At 52.6% G+C, this 18,536-nt stretch overlaps 1 protein-coding gene across 1 annotated transcript in view; it reads right to left on the bottom strand.

Annotated features, from left to right (window-relative positions):
* MLLT6 (MLLT6, PHD finger containing) overlaps positions 1-6,965 on the bottom strand; it is a 38,594-nt gene extending 31,629 nt beyond the window's left edge. The window contains exons 1-2 of the mRNA XM_088536279.1: positions 6,851-6,965; positions 3,252-3,331 (exon numbers count right to left, since the gene is read on the bottom strand). Of these exons, the coding sequence (XP_088392405.1) occupies positions 3,252-3,331; positions 6,851-6,959 (189 nt within the window). The 5' untranslated portion in view covers positions 6,960-6,965. The remainder of the gene's footprint in view (positions 1-3,251; positions 3,332-6,850) is intronic.
* Positions 6,966-18,536: the final 11,571 nt, after the last annotated feature.

Below are 18,536 nucleotides of genomic sequence, written 5' to 3'. Positions count from 1 at the left end.
ATAAATAAAATTGCTGCAAAAAAAAATCAGCTGGGACCTGAAAACACTGGTAGGGCTTGTGCGAGTGAGGTGGCCAGAGGCACCTGCAGTCTGGGTAAAATCCATGCGATAACGGTGTAAATAAGATATGAGGGGGAAAAGGTCCATGCCATGGGCATCACTTTCCATGGAACTTGGTCTGAACCCAGGATGACTCCAGGAGATGTTGGCACTACCCCTGGGGAGCCCCAGCACGAGCTGCTCTCACCCCAGCTATGGAGAGCCCGGCAAAGCCAAGAGAGAAAGAACTGGGTTAACCGAGACACTGTAATAAGAAATTTGCACTTGAAAAGGCCCCTCCGCTCTCCCCTCCACCCCTCAGATCAAAGCGGCTCTCCCACCACGCCATTAGCAAAGCTCTGATTGTAACAAGAGGGGTTAACAGCTCCATCGGGCCCCACACAAGACTTTTTAATAGCCCTGCTTCTAAATGACAGCTAAAGCCTTCACATGATCCCTCACATGAGTGCCCTCTGGCCATTGCAGCTCACCGGGCTTCCCACACAATTTGATTACAAAGTGGATGGGCTTTCACTTGCTTACTGTAAGCACAATAGCGTCCATGGCTCTTCCTGGCCTAAGCAGTCTCTGGGTTGCTTTTTTTTAACATTATTATTATTATCCCAGCCCTGGGAAAAGGGCAGAGCTGGTTGATTAAAACCAGGTTGTGGTGGCTAAGGTGAGAACTTCTGACCCACTAGGCCTTCTAGCTCAGAGGATGAACCATCAAGTGATCAGAGGAACCCAGCTGCAGTTAGGACTCCTGACTTTCTTAACCTGAAGGGAGGGTGGAATCCATGCTAGCTGAATGAGAGACCCAGAAATAGGGAGATCTATGTTTAAAAACCTTCACTAAAACATGCAGTACTCTTTATACCTTCAAGCCTCATCCTCAAAGACAAAATACCAATATTTGGGCAATAAACGTGTTTGTTGTGGACTAAGGTTGTAAACAACTTTAAAATTATTATATGGAGACAGATGTGGGAAGAAAAACATTATTGCTTTTCATAGGAGTTTGCCATGGAGTCAGAGAAATAGGAGTATCAGTTCAACCTCCTGTTGACAACGTGTTGGGACTCAGCGAGGAGCCTCTCTCATGCAGGACCCTCAAAGCAGCGTCTGCAGACAGATCATGATGGAGAAATCAAGGCACAGAGAGGGAGAGTGAAACCCAAGGGCAGTGGAAGAGCCACAACCCTCCAGACTACGAGGTACAAATTCAGATAGTGCTTTAGTAGCAGAGCCAAGCACACATCTCCTAAGACCTGACTCATTTCCCTTCTCTGATCATGCTGTTCCCTACATCAAAGAACTAGATTCTTTTCATGTATTTACCCATCTGCGTATCTGTTGCTGTGACTGCTGGTGTTCAACTCAAAAGGTGAGGGATTTAGATAGGAAATCATCCCCAGCTCCGCTTAGGAAGGAAGATTATTACTGTTCAGTTCTTGTTGCGGGGCTGACTGCCACATGATTGAGTGGCATGACTGAAGCCCACCACGCGTTGTCTAACAGATTTTACTGCGGGCGAGTTAAAGAAGGAGCCACCTGCAGGGATATTGTTTTCCTGATATCTCGGAGGCCCTTTGAAGTGTAGAATATACAAGTGAAAAGTTACAATCCTGCTTGCAATGAGCACAGGTGAGGAGGACTTGTGTGCACGTGTATTACTCCAGCTGAGGTGCCATTTGGATTGTAACTAACCCTGGAGAGTTGATTTTTGCCTACACAGTTGGGCAAGTGGGGGGAAAAAGGCACACAAAATCCAAATTTCTCTCTTTGCTACGAAACTATCTGCATGATGTGTCTTTGAGTAGTTTTACATTTGATCTTCTTTCCTGCAGCGCGCATAAAACCAGTATTTTACAACGGTAAGAGAGTTTGGATCTGAAAGTCTGGTTTTGTTTGTCCTGCTTCCAATAAGGAATGAGTTAAGGCAACGCAGAGAGCATGGTACGGATACCTAATTCCGCCATCGACTCCTCTTTGCCAAGTTCTTTGCCCATCTGTGAAACAGATTAAACTTTTTGTGTTGCAGCAAGCGCAGAGAGCTGACACGGAACGTGCTGTTTGCTCAGGCCTGCACACGTCTGTGCATTCAGAGGTCACCTGCACATGTCGCTGTCACTGCACCAGGTGTGCACTTTAGCACAGAGCCAGCTAAATCAGGTCCGAAGGCAGTGCAGGCATTGATAAGTGCTGTTTGAGTTGATTTAGGCTTGTGTATTTGAGAAAAGTCAAAGTTTAATTTAAACGCACTTTTAATGAAGTGAAAGCGGGGAGCTATCTCAGATTTATGGCATGGCAATTGCACATACACCCAAGCAGCACCTGTGGCATAACTAGCATGTAGGTCTACACCCTGGTTGCAGCATTTGCTTAGGGAGCCATATCTGATGATGGGAAGTTATTGCAGAGTAGTTAAGAGTGCTATAAACTCACAGCCTAGTTTTCTGCACAAGTAACTTGGCCACATAGACGGACCTAAGCAGCAGTCCTGGCCTGGTTGTTTCCACATTCCTCCCTCACTGGGAAATGCCAGAATTAATTAAGAACATTTGTAAAGTGTTCTATGCTGCTAAACTGCTGCTTAGACACAGACTAAGCCCTGATCCAGCTTCCTGTCATTCTTCATGCTGTTTAACAAACTCGGAAGACTTGATGCAGCAGACAGTTGCTGCGAGGGAGACGTGAATGCCAATCCACCCTGTCAGTCAGCGTGATAATTTATACAGAATAGCAGCACCTCAGGTGATGCCAACTTTCCTCCACACCAAAACTTTCTGAGGAATTGCCTGGAAAGAGCTCAGGGATGCCACCAAAATTTTAGAAGAAGGCTATTATTATTTAGAAGATTGAGGGATCTAGATTTGAAACTTTTTGATCAGCAATGACTTGCTTAAAAAGTGCTGGCAGTATGTTCCTCAACATGACTAAGAGCACTGTATAAAAATGTTTGATATAATTATTGCTATTGTCTAAGCAAGAAATCAAGGACAGGATTTTAAAAGAGAACTGGTCTCTCAAACGGGGGGGGAGCAAATGCCTTGTCCAAAGCCAGACAGGAGCAGAACCAGGATTACACTCCCCATAGTTCTGAATATGATGGCTTGATCACTTTTGTCAGTGGACCACATTGCTTCCAGGAGCAGGATGAAGGGCAACGAACCAATTTATTTAGTGTAAGACCAAGTGTGTTTCATACTCACCACCCGGGCAGCTCTCTCTTGGGATTCACATTTCCGACAGAACCAGGGTCCGGTTGGAACCTGGACAATCCCATAGCAGGCTGCAAGGAAAGCAGAGAGTTCATGTGAGCACCTTCAAACAGGCTTCATCTCTCAGGTGCACATGTAAGTTTGTCTGAAGGAGCTTTGGCAGCCAGAGATGAATGACAAATGCAAAAATTGGATCCAAACAGCATCTTATTCCCTTTTCTGGTTTCCAACATCCAGCACCAGCAGACAGCCCTTTACCTCCCTGCTGAATGTACTTTCTTAGGGTAGCCAACTCTGCTCCGATCTGCACTCAAAAAGATGTCTACTCCAAAGTAGATTTTTAAGGTCATTAGATATGAACTCCTGTATGAACAGGCCAGATTAATTCCGCCAGTAAAGATGGACATGAGGCAGGGAAGTAACTCACTTGAGCTCTCACTACACATCTGGAATTAGAATCCAGAGGCCAGTAACCTACCCCCACCGGACCATATTGCTGCTCTTCGACAGACTCATCTCTAAATGCCTGTTGCAAGAAGTGGGAGGTACAAAAGTGAAGGGACTTCTCCTCTGAGCTGCATTTTTGAGAACTCAGCACTTAAGTAAGTTGCTAAGTTTTTGAAAGTGCTCAGAATGGAGCAATTCAGAATGTGTGAAGTTTATCCAAGTTTTCAAATAAGCTCATACCCAATATGAAAAATTCTTCTGAAATTCTGGCCTAAATGGGAACAGAATGCTTCAGAAACTTGTTCTAATTCTGTCCTACTGCCTACAAAAGAAGCGATTTCTGTAATTTCCTACTCCTTTACTTTTCAAGTGTCACTAGTGATCTAAATACAAAATAAGGAAATAGATAGTTAGTAGGCACCTTAACCATAATTAAGATGAAGATAAAATCTCAGCAGCAAGGAGGAAGTCATCTGAGTGAGAATTCGGATAAACACCCGTTTACCCTGCATACCCTCAGTTCTGTAAGTCATACCCATGAGCAGCCTTTTGCAGGCTGCTTTGGAGAGCATGGAAATCAAGCTGGTTAGGATTAATACTGAGAATAGATTTTGTGTTAATATAATAGGGTCCAGTTGAGAACCCAGCAAATTTCCCTTGTCCAGCAGTTCCATGCACCCTCCACCATTGCTTTCTATGTCACCCCTGACTGTCTCAGGGCCTCCCTTTGCAAACCGAAGGTCCCACTCCTTTGAAGGGGACAATGTGGCTTAAAGTCCCCTCTCCACTTTTGGCAGCCTCCTCTAACCACCCAGGGATGGTCTCTGGGGATCTTGGAGGAGCATTTCTGACTCCAAAAGGGCTTTTGGCCACCAAGCAAGGAAAGACAGGAGTAAACAGTAAGTTTGTGCATGTATATGTGCATGTATATGTGTATGCATATGGCGAGGGTAGAGGAGCATCCCAGGACAGAACAAATTATATTTTCCTTATTCCACCTTCAAATTTGAGCTGGCAGTTGGACTGGAATCTCAATCACTCGAGACATTTGAAACTGCACTGGACATGGGATCTGAAAAGCTCCTGCTGGCAGCAATCCCGCGACATTCCCTGGGGGATGGACCGGGCACGACCCCCAATAGGTTTTCTCCATCTCTCTAATGTCTATTACTCTACGCCAGGAAAGCGAACGTGATTGTGGAGTTAAACCAAGAGAGCTGACTCCGAGATGAGCCAAGGCACAGACATAAGAAAATAGAAACTACATAAAAGCAGCGACAGAGGAGCCTGCCTTGAGTCCATCTTTAGCAGTGGGCTTAGGGCCAGAAACAAGCACTCAGCTGGAGACAGCTCGAGCTTCTGTGCCCACTGCTCAGCGAGAAAGAAAACAAGAAAACAAAAACGCAGAACATACAGAAGGCAGAGCTGAAAACATTATTTGCAAGTGTGTTTAACTATCTTACCAGATCCTTAGTTTCCAGCTAGAATTTTTTGATAATATTGTGAATTTTCAATGAAAAAAACAACATTGTCATAAAAGTGGTACTGATTTCTTTTTAAATCAGCCATGTGTAGCTTCTATATGAGCTTAAAAAAATAAGGGGGGGGGTCTTTATTTAATTGCACAATTATTTCAGAAGGTAACTGTGGTTTTGCAAATACTGAAAAGCAGTACGAATAGATCCCAACTCCTGCGTGTGGTTGCAGGAAGGGGATAGATGAACCACCCTGTCGTTGTTTTGTTTCTGTTTAGTACCTAAAACTCTACCGAAGCACCACCGTGATGCCAAGCCTGGCCCTGGCCTTTGAAGAGGGGGCTGAAGGTTTTTGGGAACCCACTGGGAATAATGATATTCCCTGTGAATTATTACACCTTGAAGGCCTCTTCCAAGCCCTCAATTTAGAGCCAGGCTTTCCAAACACAAACAGGGCCCTCTCGGAGCCCTTCCCGACGTGTTTAACTCCCTCAGAGCAGAGCTACCGGCTGCTCTACGGGAGCAGCAGCAAGAGGAAGACCTGGACAGTCCCCCTCTGCGTGGGCCTAGAAGGAGGCACCTAAAACAACAAAATTTGAACCTGTTCTTGCTGGCAAACAAAGTGTCTGTATTCATCCAGGAGCGGCATGAAGATGCCCTTCATCTCCCTCCAAAACAGAGCGATGGAGACACCCCTTTTCCAACATGTGGTTCCATAACTAACAGCGGGAGAAGTAGAGCAGCAGAACTGGAAGCGCGGGCACCCGCAGCAGGTTGCTTTAGGACACGGGACACTGGAGTAGCGGAGAATCCCCCGGCAGCGTCACTTCCACCTCCGAACTCCCCATCCTGCCCACCCGTCACCTCCTCCGAACTCCCCATCCGTCACCTGGCCAGCGCGGACGCACCCAGCGCTCCGGGAGCAAAACACAGCGTGACCAAGGGCCCCGCGGGCCCCGGTGACAGCGCACAGCGGGGCAGGATGTGACCAGGAGCCGCTTGGGATGTGCCGGGAGATGGGAGGACAAGAAGAGCCGGCGGAGCAGCCGGGCCAGACGAGGCCGCCGAGCCGCACGCTGTTCAAAACAAAACCCAACGCGCCGCTCGCCATCCCTTTCGGCTGCGTTTAAGCGAAAGCCAAATATCGCTTCCTTTTTCGTTCCCCCCTCCCCGCTCCGGAGGGCAAACTTTGCAGCGGGTGCCAGGGCGAGCAGCGAGTCATTTAAAACGCAAATCGCGCGAATGTGGCGGCGGGGGGGGGGAAGCGCTGCCTCCGCCGCTGCCCTTGGCGGCCGCGGCCCCGCCGCCCGCGCAGGGTTAAGCGGGGCCACGCGCGGCCCGCGCTGCCCTCCGGGGGTGGCGGCGGCGGCGGCGGAGGGGGGGGACGCGGCCCCCGCGCTGCGCCCGCCCGGGAGGCGGCGGCGGCCCCGGCAGCGCCCCGAGGAGCCGCGCAGGCCGCCGCCGGTACCGTTATTTGAACAAAAGGGATAAAACAAAGCGCACCCCCCCCCGGCTCCTTCCACCCCCCCCCGCAGGCACCTCCCGCCTCCCCGCGGCGGAGGCGCCGCTGCCGCCGGCCCCGCTCTGCCCCGCGGCCCGGAGCCGCCGCCGCTCGGCCCGGAGCCGGGGCCGGGGGGTCCCGGGGGGGGGCCGCGGCCGCTGCCTTACCTTGGTGCACAGCGACATTGCAGCCGTGCCCATCGCAGTACACGAGCGGGTTCTCCGCCCAGCCCCGCTCATCAGAACAGACACAGCAGCCTCCCACCATCTCCTTCATACTTCCATGAGGGTTTCCTCCCCCCCCTCCTCCCGCTACGCACACACTCCTCCTCCTCCTCCTCCTCCTCCTCTCCTCCTCCTCCTCGCCTCGCTGCCGCCCGCCTCTCTCACGCGCGGCCCTGCGCGCACACACACACGTACACACACACACACGTACAGTCACACACGTACAGTCACACACGTACAGTCACACACGTACAGTCACACTCACACAGCAATCATGGCTGCGCGCCTGCGGAGCGGTGCATTCTCTGCGCGCTCCGCTCCCCGCCCGCCCCTTCCCTTTGCTTTGGGGCTGCTCCTTTCTTTCCCTCTCTCCTTTTTTCCCCCCCTTTTCCCCTTCCTTTCCTATTCCCCGCTCCGGGCAGCCCCGGCCGCAATCCAGGCGAGCAGCCGCTGGGTGCTCGGCCGAGCCGGGCAACACGGAGCGAGGAGCTGGGGCCGGTCCCCAAACCCCTCTCGTCTGCCCAGTCCGCGCTGACAGCTCGGGGCTCCGCGAGCGCCACCGCCTGTCCCGCTCGCCGAGGCTCCCCTGACCCCCTTGGCACCTGCTCGGTGAAGAATCTTCCCGAGGAAGCTGGAGGAAAAATCCCCCTTTGGAAGTTTGCACCCAGCGGAGCAACACGGGGGATGCCAAAAAGCAGATGGGTTTCGGCAAAAAAAAATAGTAGAAATAATCCTGCAGCAAAGCAAGGCGCGCGGGGCTGCACCTGCAACGGAGCCGCGGCTGCCAGCGCATCCTCGGGACGTGGCACACCCAGAGAAACAGCGTTGGCCTTGGTGGCATCATCCAGAACAGGCAGGAGAAATGAGGAAAATCAGAGCACAGAGCACCTGGGTAATCAAATCTATTTAAAAAGAGAGAATTCATAAACCAGCTGCCTGCAATAATTCACCCAAGGACATGGAACAGCTCTGAGAGCCAAGTGAGGCCCCACAGTCACTCATGTTCATCCCTTCTCAGGCCACCACGTTGTCCAGGGCCAGGCTGGGCCAAGAAGCAGTTTGAAATGCAACAACGTGAACATCCCTACACCTGCATTGGAAAAAAAAAGAAAAAAAAAAAAAAAAAAAAAAGGGAGCCCTATCCTCTTAAATCACTATGTTACCTTGTTCTGCTATAGTAAAGGTTCGGTCACACACCAGAGCGGATGGACATACAGGAACTCCAATAAAAGAGACACATGAAGTTGTCCCATTTGCATTACCACTTTTTCAGTCTCTTCCAACACATCCTTGGTGTTTTGAAAGAGAATTAATGTAAATTAGATCCAAGGAAGATTATATTGCATCTTGCCTAGGAAATTTATGGGATTCATGAACCTGCTGGAGCACATGGAGCATTTTTGTCCTTATCCTTCGCTGGATTCTGAGCTGAGCTGATTGTGATAGTGAGTGAAGCAACTTCACAAACTCAGGACCATTCTCTCTGCTCCCACAAGCAGACAAAGGTACTTCCAGGTGCTGCCATGTGTGCGAGGGGCCAGGAAGGTAAATCTTTACTTGGAAGTGGGTCTTTGGAAGGACCAGCATTCCTGAAGAAACGCACTTTCCATGGAACACCATCAGCCATCCTGCTCTCCTGCTACAGGAGCTGCACTTCGGGAGAACTCGTCCCCGCTTACAGTAACTTCAAAACAGACCCGAAACGGCATCGCTGCCTCTTAGCCAGCCAACTTTCTCTTTGCTCAGAACTCCCCCTTGCAAGCAGCGCTGTTGAAAAGCTTGGCGCATCCCCCCGGATAGTTCCTTAAAAAAGCTCTCCTCATCAGAGGGCAGGGAGGAAATGCGTTCCAGCAGCCCTAATAATCCCCAGTTTAGCATCCTTTATATTGCACCTGTTCAAGCGTTACACGAAGGGGCCGGGAGGCAGACGGCTCCCCGAGACGCTGCCTGCGGCGCCGCTCTCTTCCTTTTATTGCCTTCCTTTGAGAGTCCCGGGGGCAGACAATCCGCTCGCCGCATTGCTGGGAATCCACTGAGCCTTAGCTGCCTCGGCGAGGAGGGTTCCCCTCCTCTCCCCCTCCATTCTCTTTTATCTATTGTGTTATGAACTTGTTTAAAAGAAATCGAGGAGGGGGAAATCTGGCCAGTTGCCTTTGTAACCTGGGGGAGATGCTTGTGGTTTGAGGTTGTCTTAGGCTACGGGACAAAACGCTGCTCATCCGCCCTGCCCTGCGGGTCCCGCTTCCCCTTGGCCACGCTGGCGGACACTTGGACTTGAACCGCGGATTTGCCTTTAGGGGATTAAGTTCCCATTTACATAACTAATCCCTGCGGTGAGGAAAGGCCAGGCCGGGGAGGAAAGGGCACGGCTGCTCCTCGAGAAACATTTGGGGGAAAGTTGCGACCACAAACGCCAAGACGCAGAGATATTTAATTTATATCATCCATTCGTTATCCCGTCAGGCCGTGTTTTGAAAATGTGGCCATATTTAGGAAGCGGGCAAAATTAAAGTGATATTTATTGACTCATGGGAACCACTCTCTGTGTGTAGCTCAGTCATATCTGCAGGCTGAAGTTATAAAAATTACTACTAATCTTAGCAATTTGCTGCTATATATAGAAAACATTGGCCAAGGGAAGTGGATTCTCCGTAGGCTCGTACATCCGCCCAGCCCTGGATCCTGGGCTGTGCTCGGTGAAGTCGAAGTCTCTGTTCAAAGAGGATCTCTGGGCTCCTCAGCAGCGTGTTGGTCTGAAGGGGAAGCCAGGGAGGCCTTTGCACTCACAGTCCAGGAAAGCCCCCACAAACCCACGTTGATCCCCCCACAAGCCACCCTTTTTATTAAGGCACCTCTCCTTAAGGAACAACATCCTGGTCCTGCACCTGGGGTCCTGCACCTGGGGAGGAATAACCCCAGACACCAGCACAGGCTGGGACCGACCTGCTGGAGAGCAGCTCTGCAGAGAGGGACCTGGGTGTCCTGGTGGGTGACAAGGTGACCATGAGGCAGCAGGTGCCCTCGTGGCCAGGAAGGCCAATGGGATCCTGGGCTGCATTAAGAAGAGCGTCTCCAGCAGGTCGAGGGAGGGGATCCTGCCCCTCTGCTCAGCCCTGGTGAGGCCACATCTGGAGTATTGTGTCCAGTTCTGGGCTCCACAGGACAAGAGAGATGTGGAGCTGCTGGAGAGAGTCCAGCGCAGGGCTACAAGGATGATCAGGGGCCTGGAACATCTGCCCTGTGAGGAGAGGCTGAGGGAGCTGGGCCTGTTCAGCTGGAGAAGAGAAGGCTGAGAGGGGACCTGAGCAGTGTCTAGAAGTACCTCAAGGGAGGCAGCGAGGAGGATGGTGCTGGACTCTTTTCAGTGGTGGCCACCGACAGAACTAGAGGAAACGGCCACAAACTGAAGCATTGAAAGTTCCACAGGAACTTAAGGAAAAATTTCTTGACAGTGAGGGTGCCAGAGCACTGGAACAGGCTGCCCAGAGAGGTTGTGGAGTCTCCTTCTCTGGAGATCTTCAATCCCGCTTGGACGCAGCCCTGTGCCACGTGCTCTAGGTGACCCTGCGTGTGCAGGGGGTTGGACTAGATGATCTCTAGAGGTCCCTTCCGACCTTCAGCATTCTGTGATTCTATGATCTCAGCGGAGGTGTTTAATCACAGGGGAAGAGAGGGCAGCACCCAGGGCGGGCTGAGGGATCGCTGCTCATGGGTCACTTTGCGTTTGCTCCATCACAGGCTAAATCCCTCCGCACCCAAACCGCTGCCAGGGCCGCAGCAAGACGGACACTGAGCACACAGGCTCCCAGCTCTGCTTTGTCACCGACTTTCTGGCCTTGGACAAGTCACTTCCTCCCTTTGTGCCTCATTTTCCAGCTTCATATGAGCAGCTCCCCGCTGCAGAGCCCTTTGGAGCTGCTGGTCTGAAAAGTGCTGCTTAAGCGCAAGTTTTTCAGGTTATTATTCATTAAACTTTGTCATTAAGGACTTTGAAAGGAAAGAATGATGCCATTAACAGCTTCGATAGGAAATTGTGACATTAATGACTTATAAAGGAAAAATATAGCCCTGAAATATCTTCTCTGCCCGTCATTCTGTTTTGTTTAGTTTTTGTTCAGAGAGCTTCAGTGAGATGAGATGGGTTCATGTTTGCCTCGAGCATTTTGATGCATTTAAAACAGGAAAGATGATTAATAGAGGAGGTAAATCTGCACGCAGATAAGGAATTTGGGTTTAGTGGTAAGTGCAAGTTTGCAAGCGAAATGGTTTCAATGGGCTATTCAAAATATCCTATGGGCTATCCAAATGGGCTATCCAAAATATCGCGGAGCGGGACACGGCCCCGGAGAGCCCGGCCGCTCACAGGAACTCGGCCCATTCGGGCCCCAGTTCCTCCACGTGGGCCTGCACGGGGAGGAGGAATTTCCAGGCACAGGCAGATTGTTTTCATGGGAGTTAAGCACCTGTTTCCCCTTGTGCCTTGGGACTTTTTCCTCACATTCCTCCACTTTCAGCACCTTTACAAACACTTGGCAGTGCTCGTAGCTTTGCGTATTCCACCAGGTACCCTCCCGGCGTTGCCTCACAATCCCGCGTTATTAAACGCTGCGTTTTAACATCCTTTCCCCACCAAACCGAGCTGAGCTCACGCTCGGCTCTTGGCTGCGCTGTCGGAAACTGCCTCTAAGACAGGAAACGCGAGGTAGAACCTGAAGGTAGCAGCCGTGCAGGGCTGCACGGCGGCGAGAAGCGGCTCCGGGTCGGAGCGCTCTCCCGAGGGCTGGAATCCTGGTGCCAGACAGGCTGCACAGCGTGGGGACACTGGGCCTGGTGGTGAAGGCTGTGCATATTCCTGGCTGCTAAATCCAGGGTCATTCTTTCTCCCCCGCCCCCACCACTCTCTATATAAATATATATGTACAGGTGTATAAATAAATGTGTTCTTAGGCTGGTTTCCAGTATGCAAAAGAGCAGAGCTCTGCAGCAAAGGCGACGCGTGGAGCTGCACAACCTGCCGCCCTGGCCGAGGGCTCTCGCTGTGCCCCAAATCCCCCGGGCAGGAAGCGCTCGGCGGCTTTTGGGGCTGCGAGCGGCGGCGCCGAGGGTCGCGCTCCGACATCCTGTGCGGGCGGCTGCGGAGGCGGCGGAGCTGCAGCGGGAGCCACGCAGGAAGCGGCGCCCGCGGGGCCCCAAGCACCTCACAAGGCACCTCCCTGGAGCATATTGTGTATTTGTGGATGTGTGTGTCCCATCCGGACATCCATCCATCCGCCTATCCCCCCATCCATCCACCTCTTCATCCATCCACCCACCTCTCCATCCACCCACCTCTCCATCCACCCACCTCTCCATCCATCCACCCACCTCTCCATCCACCCACCCACCTCTCCATCCACCCACCTCTCCATCCACCCACCTCTCTACCCACCCACCTCTCCATCCACCCACCTCTCCATCCACTCACCTCTCCATCCATCCACCCCCCTCTCCATCCACCCACCTCTCCATCCACCCACCTCTCCATCCACCCACCTCTCCATCCACCCACCCACCTCTCCATCCATCCACCTCTCTATCCACCCACCTTTCCCTCCATCTATCCATAAACTCCTCTAAACATGCTAATTATTTGTCCCAGGAAGCAACTGTTTCCCTTGCTGGTGATTTTGTTGATCCTCCCCGCGTCTCGCAATCTGCGTCACTGGTAACGTTGTCCTTCTGCTCGTGGGTCTGAAAGCGGCTCTTGAAGCCCTCGTTAGAGGATGTTCTTGCACGCCCGGTTACTCATCAGAAATGTTGAGGTTGCAGCTTGTCACTTAGTCACTGGTGACTCATATCTTGTCCCTTGGAAAACAGAAAAAAAAAGCCAAATTGTGACGTCCTTGCGGCTTGCTACTGAAATAGCCTGGGTAAAGTCATGGGGACTGTTTTTTCTAGCAGGTGCTTCCCGATAAGAGCTGGGATATCAGGATGCGGCCCTGGTGCCATCAGCCCAAGTCCAGGTTGAGCCTTTTGGCCCTGATTAAAACCCACCCATTTGCCCCAGCACTCTAGAACTTTTGCCTCGATATGCGGGAACTGCCTGGGGAGCTGGAGCTAATTCGAGGTATTCTGTCCAGCTTTAATTAATACTCTCCTTAATGAAGAGCGAGCGGCGCTTCCGCGCTAGCCCGCGGCGGAGAGCCCCGTTCCCCGGGGACCGGAGCCGAAGCGCGGGGCGCCCGCTCACGGGAAGGGAGCCGGGGACCTCTGCTGGGCGAGCCGGAAAATGCCCTTTTTTTCCCCAAAACGCGCGACCCGGAGCCTCCGGAGGGCGCCAGCAGCTCGTGATTCCCCCCGTGTCCCCAGCCCGGGGGTCGCAGGGCCGGGGCGGGGGCGGCCGCTGCAGGGGGAGCAGCAGGAGGAGGAGGAAGAGGAAGGGAAAGAAGAGGAGGAGGAAGCAGCAGACGCGAGAAGCGGCCCGGCTGCCCCGTGGGGAACGTGGCGGGGCCGGGGGCACCCCCGGGTTTGGGGCAGGGGCTACTTTGAGCCCGGGGCGGTTTTTGCGCTTCGGGGCTGTCACCCGGCGAGCAACGAAGGGCAAATGAAGTGGAAGGAGGTGGAGCGGAGACGGAGGGAAGGGGCAAGACCCCGAGGAGAGAAGGTGGCCAGGGAAAAGCCACCTCGTGTCGCGCCTCCCTGCCACCCTGGGGACAGCCTTCCCCCTCCTCCGCCTGGGGACGGTCGCGATCAGCGGTGTCCCCTGTCCTGATGCCGCCGTCCTTTGTCCTGTCCCGGCCGCCCCCCGTTCCACTGTGCCGAGGACTGGGGGTTTTAGCCGGTCACTTCGGAACGGCCTCGTCATGTCCCCTGATGTCGCTGTCCCCAACCCCTCGCTTGGCTTCCTCTCTGGCGATGAGCAATGAGCAAGCGGCACCGCGTGTCCGTGTGCCCAGGGGATAGGTTTGCACCCAAATTCCCGACACTTGGAGCCACACGCTCACTGCGCACCCTGCTCCGCGCCTGCGTTGCAGAAAATCTGGGATAGGGTTCCCTGGAGCCCAGGTCTTCCCTTTGGCCATGCCCATCTTGTGTGTCCTAGGTGGGCAGACACACAAACACTCATGCAACACACGCACGCGCAACACACATGCAACACACACCATACACACACAGAGCACAGACAGCACACACCGCACGCAACACACCCACAACCGACACACCCAACACACCTCCACAACACACACACCCCGCACACCTCCACAGCACACACAGACAGCACACACACCCCATACACACACCCCACACACCTCCACAGCACACACAGCACACACAGACAGCACACACACCCCACGCACACCCCACACACCTCCACAACGCACACAGCACACACAGACAGCACACACACACCCCACACACCTCCACAGCACACACACACCCCGCACACCTCCACAACACACACAGACAGCACACACACCCCACACACCCCACACACACCTCCACAGCACACACAGACAACACACACACCCCACACACCTCCACAACACACAGAGACAGCACACACACCCCACGCACACCCCCCACACACCTCCACAACACACACAGCACACACAGACAGCACACACACACCCCACACACCTCCACAACACACACAGACAGCACACACCCCACGCACATCCCACACACCTCCACAACACACACAGCACACACAGACAACACACACACCCCCCACACACACACCCCACGCACCTCCACACCTCACACACACCCCACACACACCCCACACACCTCCAGAGCACACACAGCACACACAGACAGCACACACACCCCACACACCCCACACACCTCCACAGCACACACAGACAGCACACACACCCCATACACCCCACACACCTCCACAGCACACACAGACAGCACACACACACCCCACACACACCCCACACACCTCCACAGCACACACACACCCCACACCTCCACAACACACACAGACAGCACACACACCCCACGCACACCCCACACCTCCACAACACACACGCACCACCCTTCAGCCCCGGGCAGAGCCACGGGGCCGGTCCCTTCCCCCAGAGCTTTGATGCTGGTTGTTGCCTCTCTCGGCAGCAGCAGCAGCTTCACAGTCCAGATGTTTTGAGAGCGTCGGGACAAACTCGCTGTTATTTTTCTGGTGAACTGAGGCGCGGGGGGGAGCGCAGGTTGCGCCCTCCGCACCTACGTGACCCAGATGCTCCCACTGCTGCCAGCGCCCTCTTCAAAGCCCTGTCTTCGTGATCCATGGGCCAGGGTAAAAAATGAGCTCTCCCTCTCCCGCGTTTGTTTTGGGAAGAGGGGAATCATTTAAACAACTGGATCTGCGCTGAGGGCAGGCGGGAGGAAGGCGCGGGTCCCTTGGCCTTGCAAAGCACAGCGGGTTTCACCCCCGCTTCCCCACTAAGTGTGCAAAAAAACAGAGGTTGGGGATCACTGTTGATACTCACTGCATCCTAGCTACTTAATTAATCTCTGCTGATTATTTGTTGTTGTTTTAAGGCCTTCCTCTCTGCACAGCCAGCCGAGCCGGCGCACGAGGAGCTCCCTTTCCGGGCACCCCCGCACACCTGGGGGTAAAGAGAGGGGGAAAGGACCCCAGGGGAGAGGCACAACCTGGGGAGGGGGCGGCTCTGCTTTTCCCTCTTTCCCTCTCTCCAGGCAGCTGCGATTTCCGACCGGGCAACGCGTCCAAAGCACCTCCCGGGCAGGGCGAGCGTCCCCAAGTCGCCACTCGGGCATGTGTCGCGACAGCGAGGGCGGGCGGGAGCTGCGACTCCTGGGGCCGTGTCCCTTTAAACCGCCCCCTCCTTATTTACAACAAACACATTTTGGTTAATGGACCCCCCCCCCGCCCTCCTCCCCCGCAAGCCCCATAAAGCGGCGGCTTTTGCATTTGTGAGCCCTGCGCGGCCGCGCCGGCTCCGCCGCGGCCCGCGGGTCAGCGCGGGGGCAGCGGGGTCGCTGTATGGGCCGCATGGGTCAATAAGCAACTGGCCGGGCTCTCAATCCCCATCACCCTTGAAGAGGACCGGGAAATGGGAGAATCCATTCATAATAATAATAAACTTGTCAATCAACAGCGGCCCAGAGAAATACTTTACAAAAACTAAAAGAAAAAAGAAAAAGTGTGTTTTTCCTTTTAAAGTTTCACAACGAAAAACTTCCCGTGGGTTCAAAATGCTCCAAGGCTGTTTGTCCCTAGGGGAATTTTAATTCCTAATTACTTCAAAATATAACGTTGGAGCAGGAAAAGGGGGGAGCGCCGGAGGCTCGAAGTTGCTGTGTGATTTAAATAAGAATTGATAAATGTTTCCCAAAACATTTGAGTTTCCCTCCAAGTTCTTTGAGGAGGGAAAAAAGCAAAATCCGAGACCATTCTCTGTCTTGAAAAAAAAAAGAAAAAAGAAAAAAAGAAATATTGTTGCTCTCTAGCTCTACATTGCCATTATTTTTTATTGGTCTCGGCACTGACGGAAGCACAAGGAATAGTTTGGGGTTAAGCTTATTTTAGCAAGAAAAAAATATTTTCCAGCATTCTTTTAATTCTATAGCGAACTAGTGATCAAAATAATGTGCTAGTAGTAAATCAAGGCTCTAGACATAATAAGAGACTTTCTTGGTTTGTCTGGACTAGATTTTTTTAAAGAGAGCAAATCGCGAATTAAGATTTCTTGAGATGAAATTTCCTAAAGACAAAAAGCTCCAGGTTTATCACTTAATAATCTGCAAGTATTTTATAAGTAAACATCCTCGTGCAAAAGGAGCGAGTGCGGATTAAGCAAGGAGAGCAGAAACAACCAAATCGCAGCGTAATAGGAGAAACATCAAAAGGAGACAGCAGAATAATGCAAATTCTCGGCCGGCTTTAAGACCGAGCCATGAAATCTTCCATCTACAAACTCATTTTCCGTCTGTCTTAGAAGCCCGCTGCTTTCTGCAAGACATTTCCCTCGGTTGCAACAAAAATAAAATAAAATAAAATAAAATAAAATAAAATAAAATAAAATAAAATAAAATAAAATAAAATAAAATAAAATAAAATAAAATAAAATAAAATAAAATAAAATAAAAATAAAATCGTCGCGAGAAAAACTCTGTAAAGAGGTTTGCACAACCGGGACTGCGGGGGCTCCCGGAGCATCCCGCGATCCTCGCTCCCGCGCGGGGATTTCTCGGGAGAAACGACCCTCTTGGAAGCGCGGGGCTGTGTTTGCTTAGGAAAACAAACAAACATCTTTGCCTCAGACGGCGGTGTTTATTACTGTATAATTCCCTTCAGCTGCTCTCGGGAACATGCGGTTTTCGCGGGGGGAGCCTGGGGAAAAGCTGCTGGCGAAGGGAGAAGGGGATGGAGCGGATGAGGGGAGATCGACCTTGGGATGTTTGAAGTAAGTGGAGGGATGGGCGCGTTTTGAATTCCCGAAACTGGAACCATCCTTCCCTGCCAGCAAAGTGCGGACATTGTTAAAAAGCAGCGCCCGTTTCCAGGCGCGTTCCCGGCCTCTTCCCGTTTCCCGGTCCATTTTCCGGCCCGTTCCCGGGCCCAGCGGCTCTCCCCGGGCTTCCCCTCAGAGCAAGGCTCCAATGCGGCCCCATTTCCTCTGATTCAATTTATTCCTTTCCCTAGGCCCCTCCTGTACTTGAAACCCCGCAGTTTTCCTCAGACCGCACATTTTCCGAACGCTTTATCCCCCCCAACCCTTTTTTTTTTCCTCAAAAGAGCCTGTTTTTGCAGAGAGGAGAGGTGAATGGCGGCAGCAGCGACCGGAGGTGCGAGCGCAGCCTCCCTGCAAAATAACGCGCTTTCCCCTCTTTGTATTTTTAAACAAAAGGCACTAGAGCCGGATTTGCATCTTTATAAATTGTCGCCCGCTCTTGCTTGTCTGTGCACCAGGGTCGTTGGGACTTGGGGACAAAAATCCAGCCAAGAGCCAGTATCTTGTCGCAAGGGCCCGCGCGTCACAGTGCGAATTCCCTGGGATATAGAGAGCCCCGTCGCAGCCTCCGAGAGCTCTGGGCTTTGCTAGTGGCCTCAGCCCCTGCTTTTCCAAAGTACTCCCGTGAAGCGGGAAGAAAATAAGGAGCTAAACTCGGGAGCTCTCTCCAGATTAGTGAGGCTTATTGGGATATGTATACATAGATATTTAAATAATTCGCTTGGAGTTTAGTTTGAGGACGGAGAGGCAATTTTGGTGCTTGCATTAAGCAGGAATCGCAAGAAGGAACTTTCTAAAGCGATGAAATCCTGAGAATCTCTGATTCCTTGGAGAGGGGAGATCCCGCGGCTGGGAATAAAGCAGCAGTTGGTGCCATTTACCCCGAAACGCAGAAGGGGGGAAAATGCCCCTCGGGTCCGAGCCGATGGGATTTTCCCTCGTCCTGGGGGGCTCATTCTGCGGGAAGGACCCTCGATAGAGGGGATGGGACCTTGCAGCCTCTCCGGGGATTTCTGCAGGGAGCTCCGTGTGCCAAGGGGGCCTGGCTGGGAAGAGATGTCCCCACTGTTCCTGGCCTTGGGAATCTCCCTTCGTGACTCCTTTTTTGCTGCCCTTTGCTGGGTCCAAGGGCCCCTCCTGGGCTGTGAGTGTGATGGCCCCGCTCCCCT

This window comes from Tinamus guttatus, unplaced genomic scaffold, assembly GCF_059628265.1.
Source record: "Tinamus guttatus ecotype Peru unplaced genomic scaffold, ASM5962826v1 Tinamus_guttatus_pri_ptg000655l, whole genome shotgun sequence".
NCBI classification, from domain to species: domain Eukaryota; kingdom Metazoa; phylum Chordata; class Aves; order Tinamiformes; family Tinamidae; genus Tinamus; species Tinamus guttatus.
This window is presented reverse-complemented; position numbering and strand designations above follow the sequence as displayed.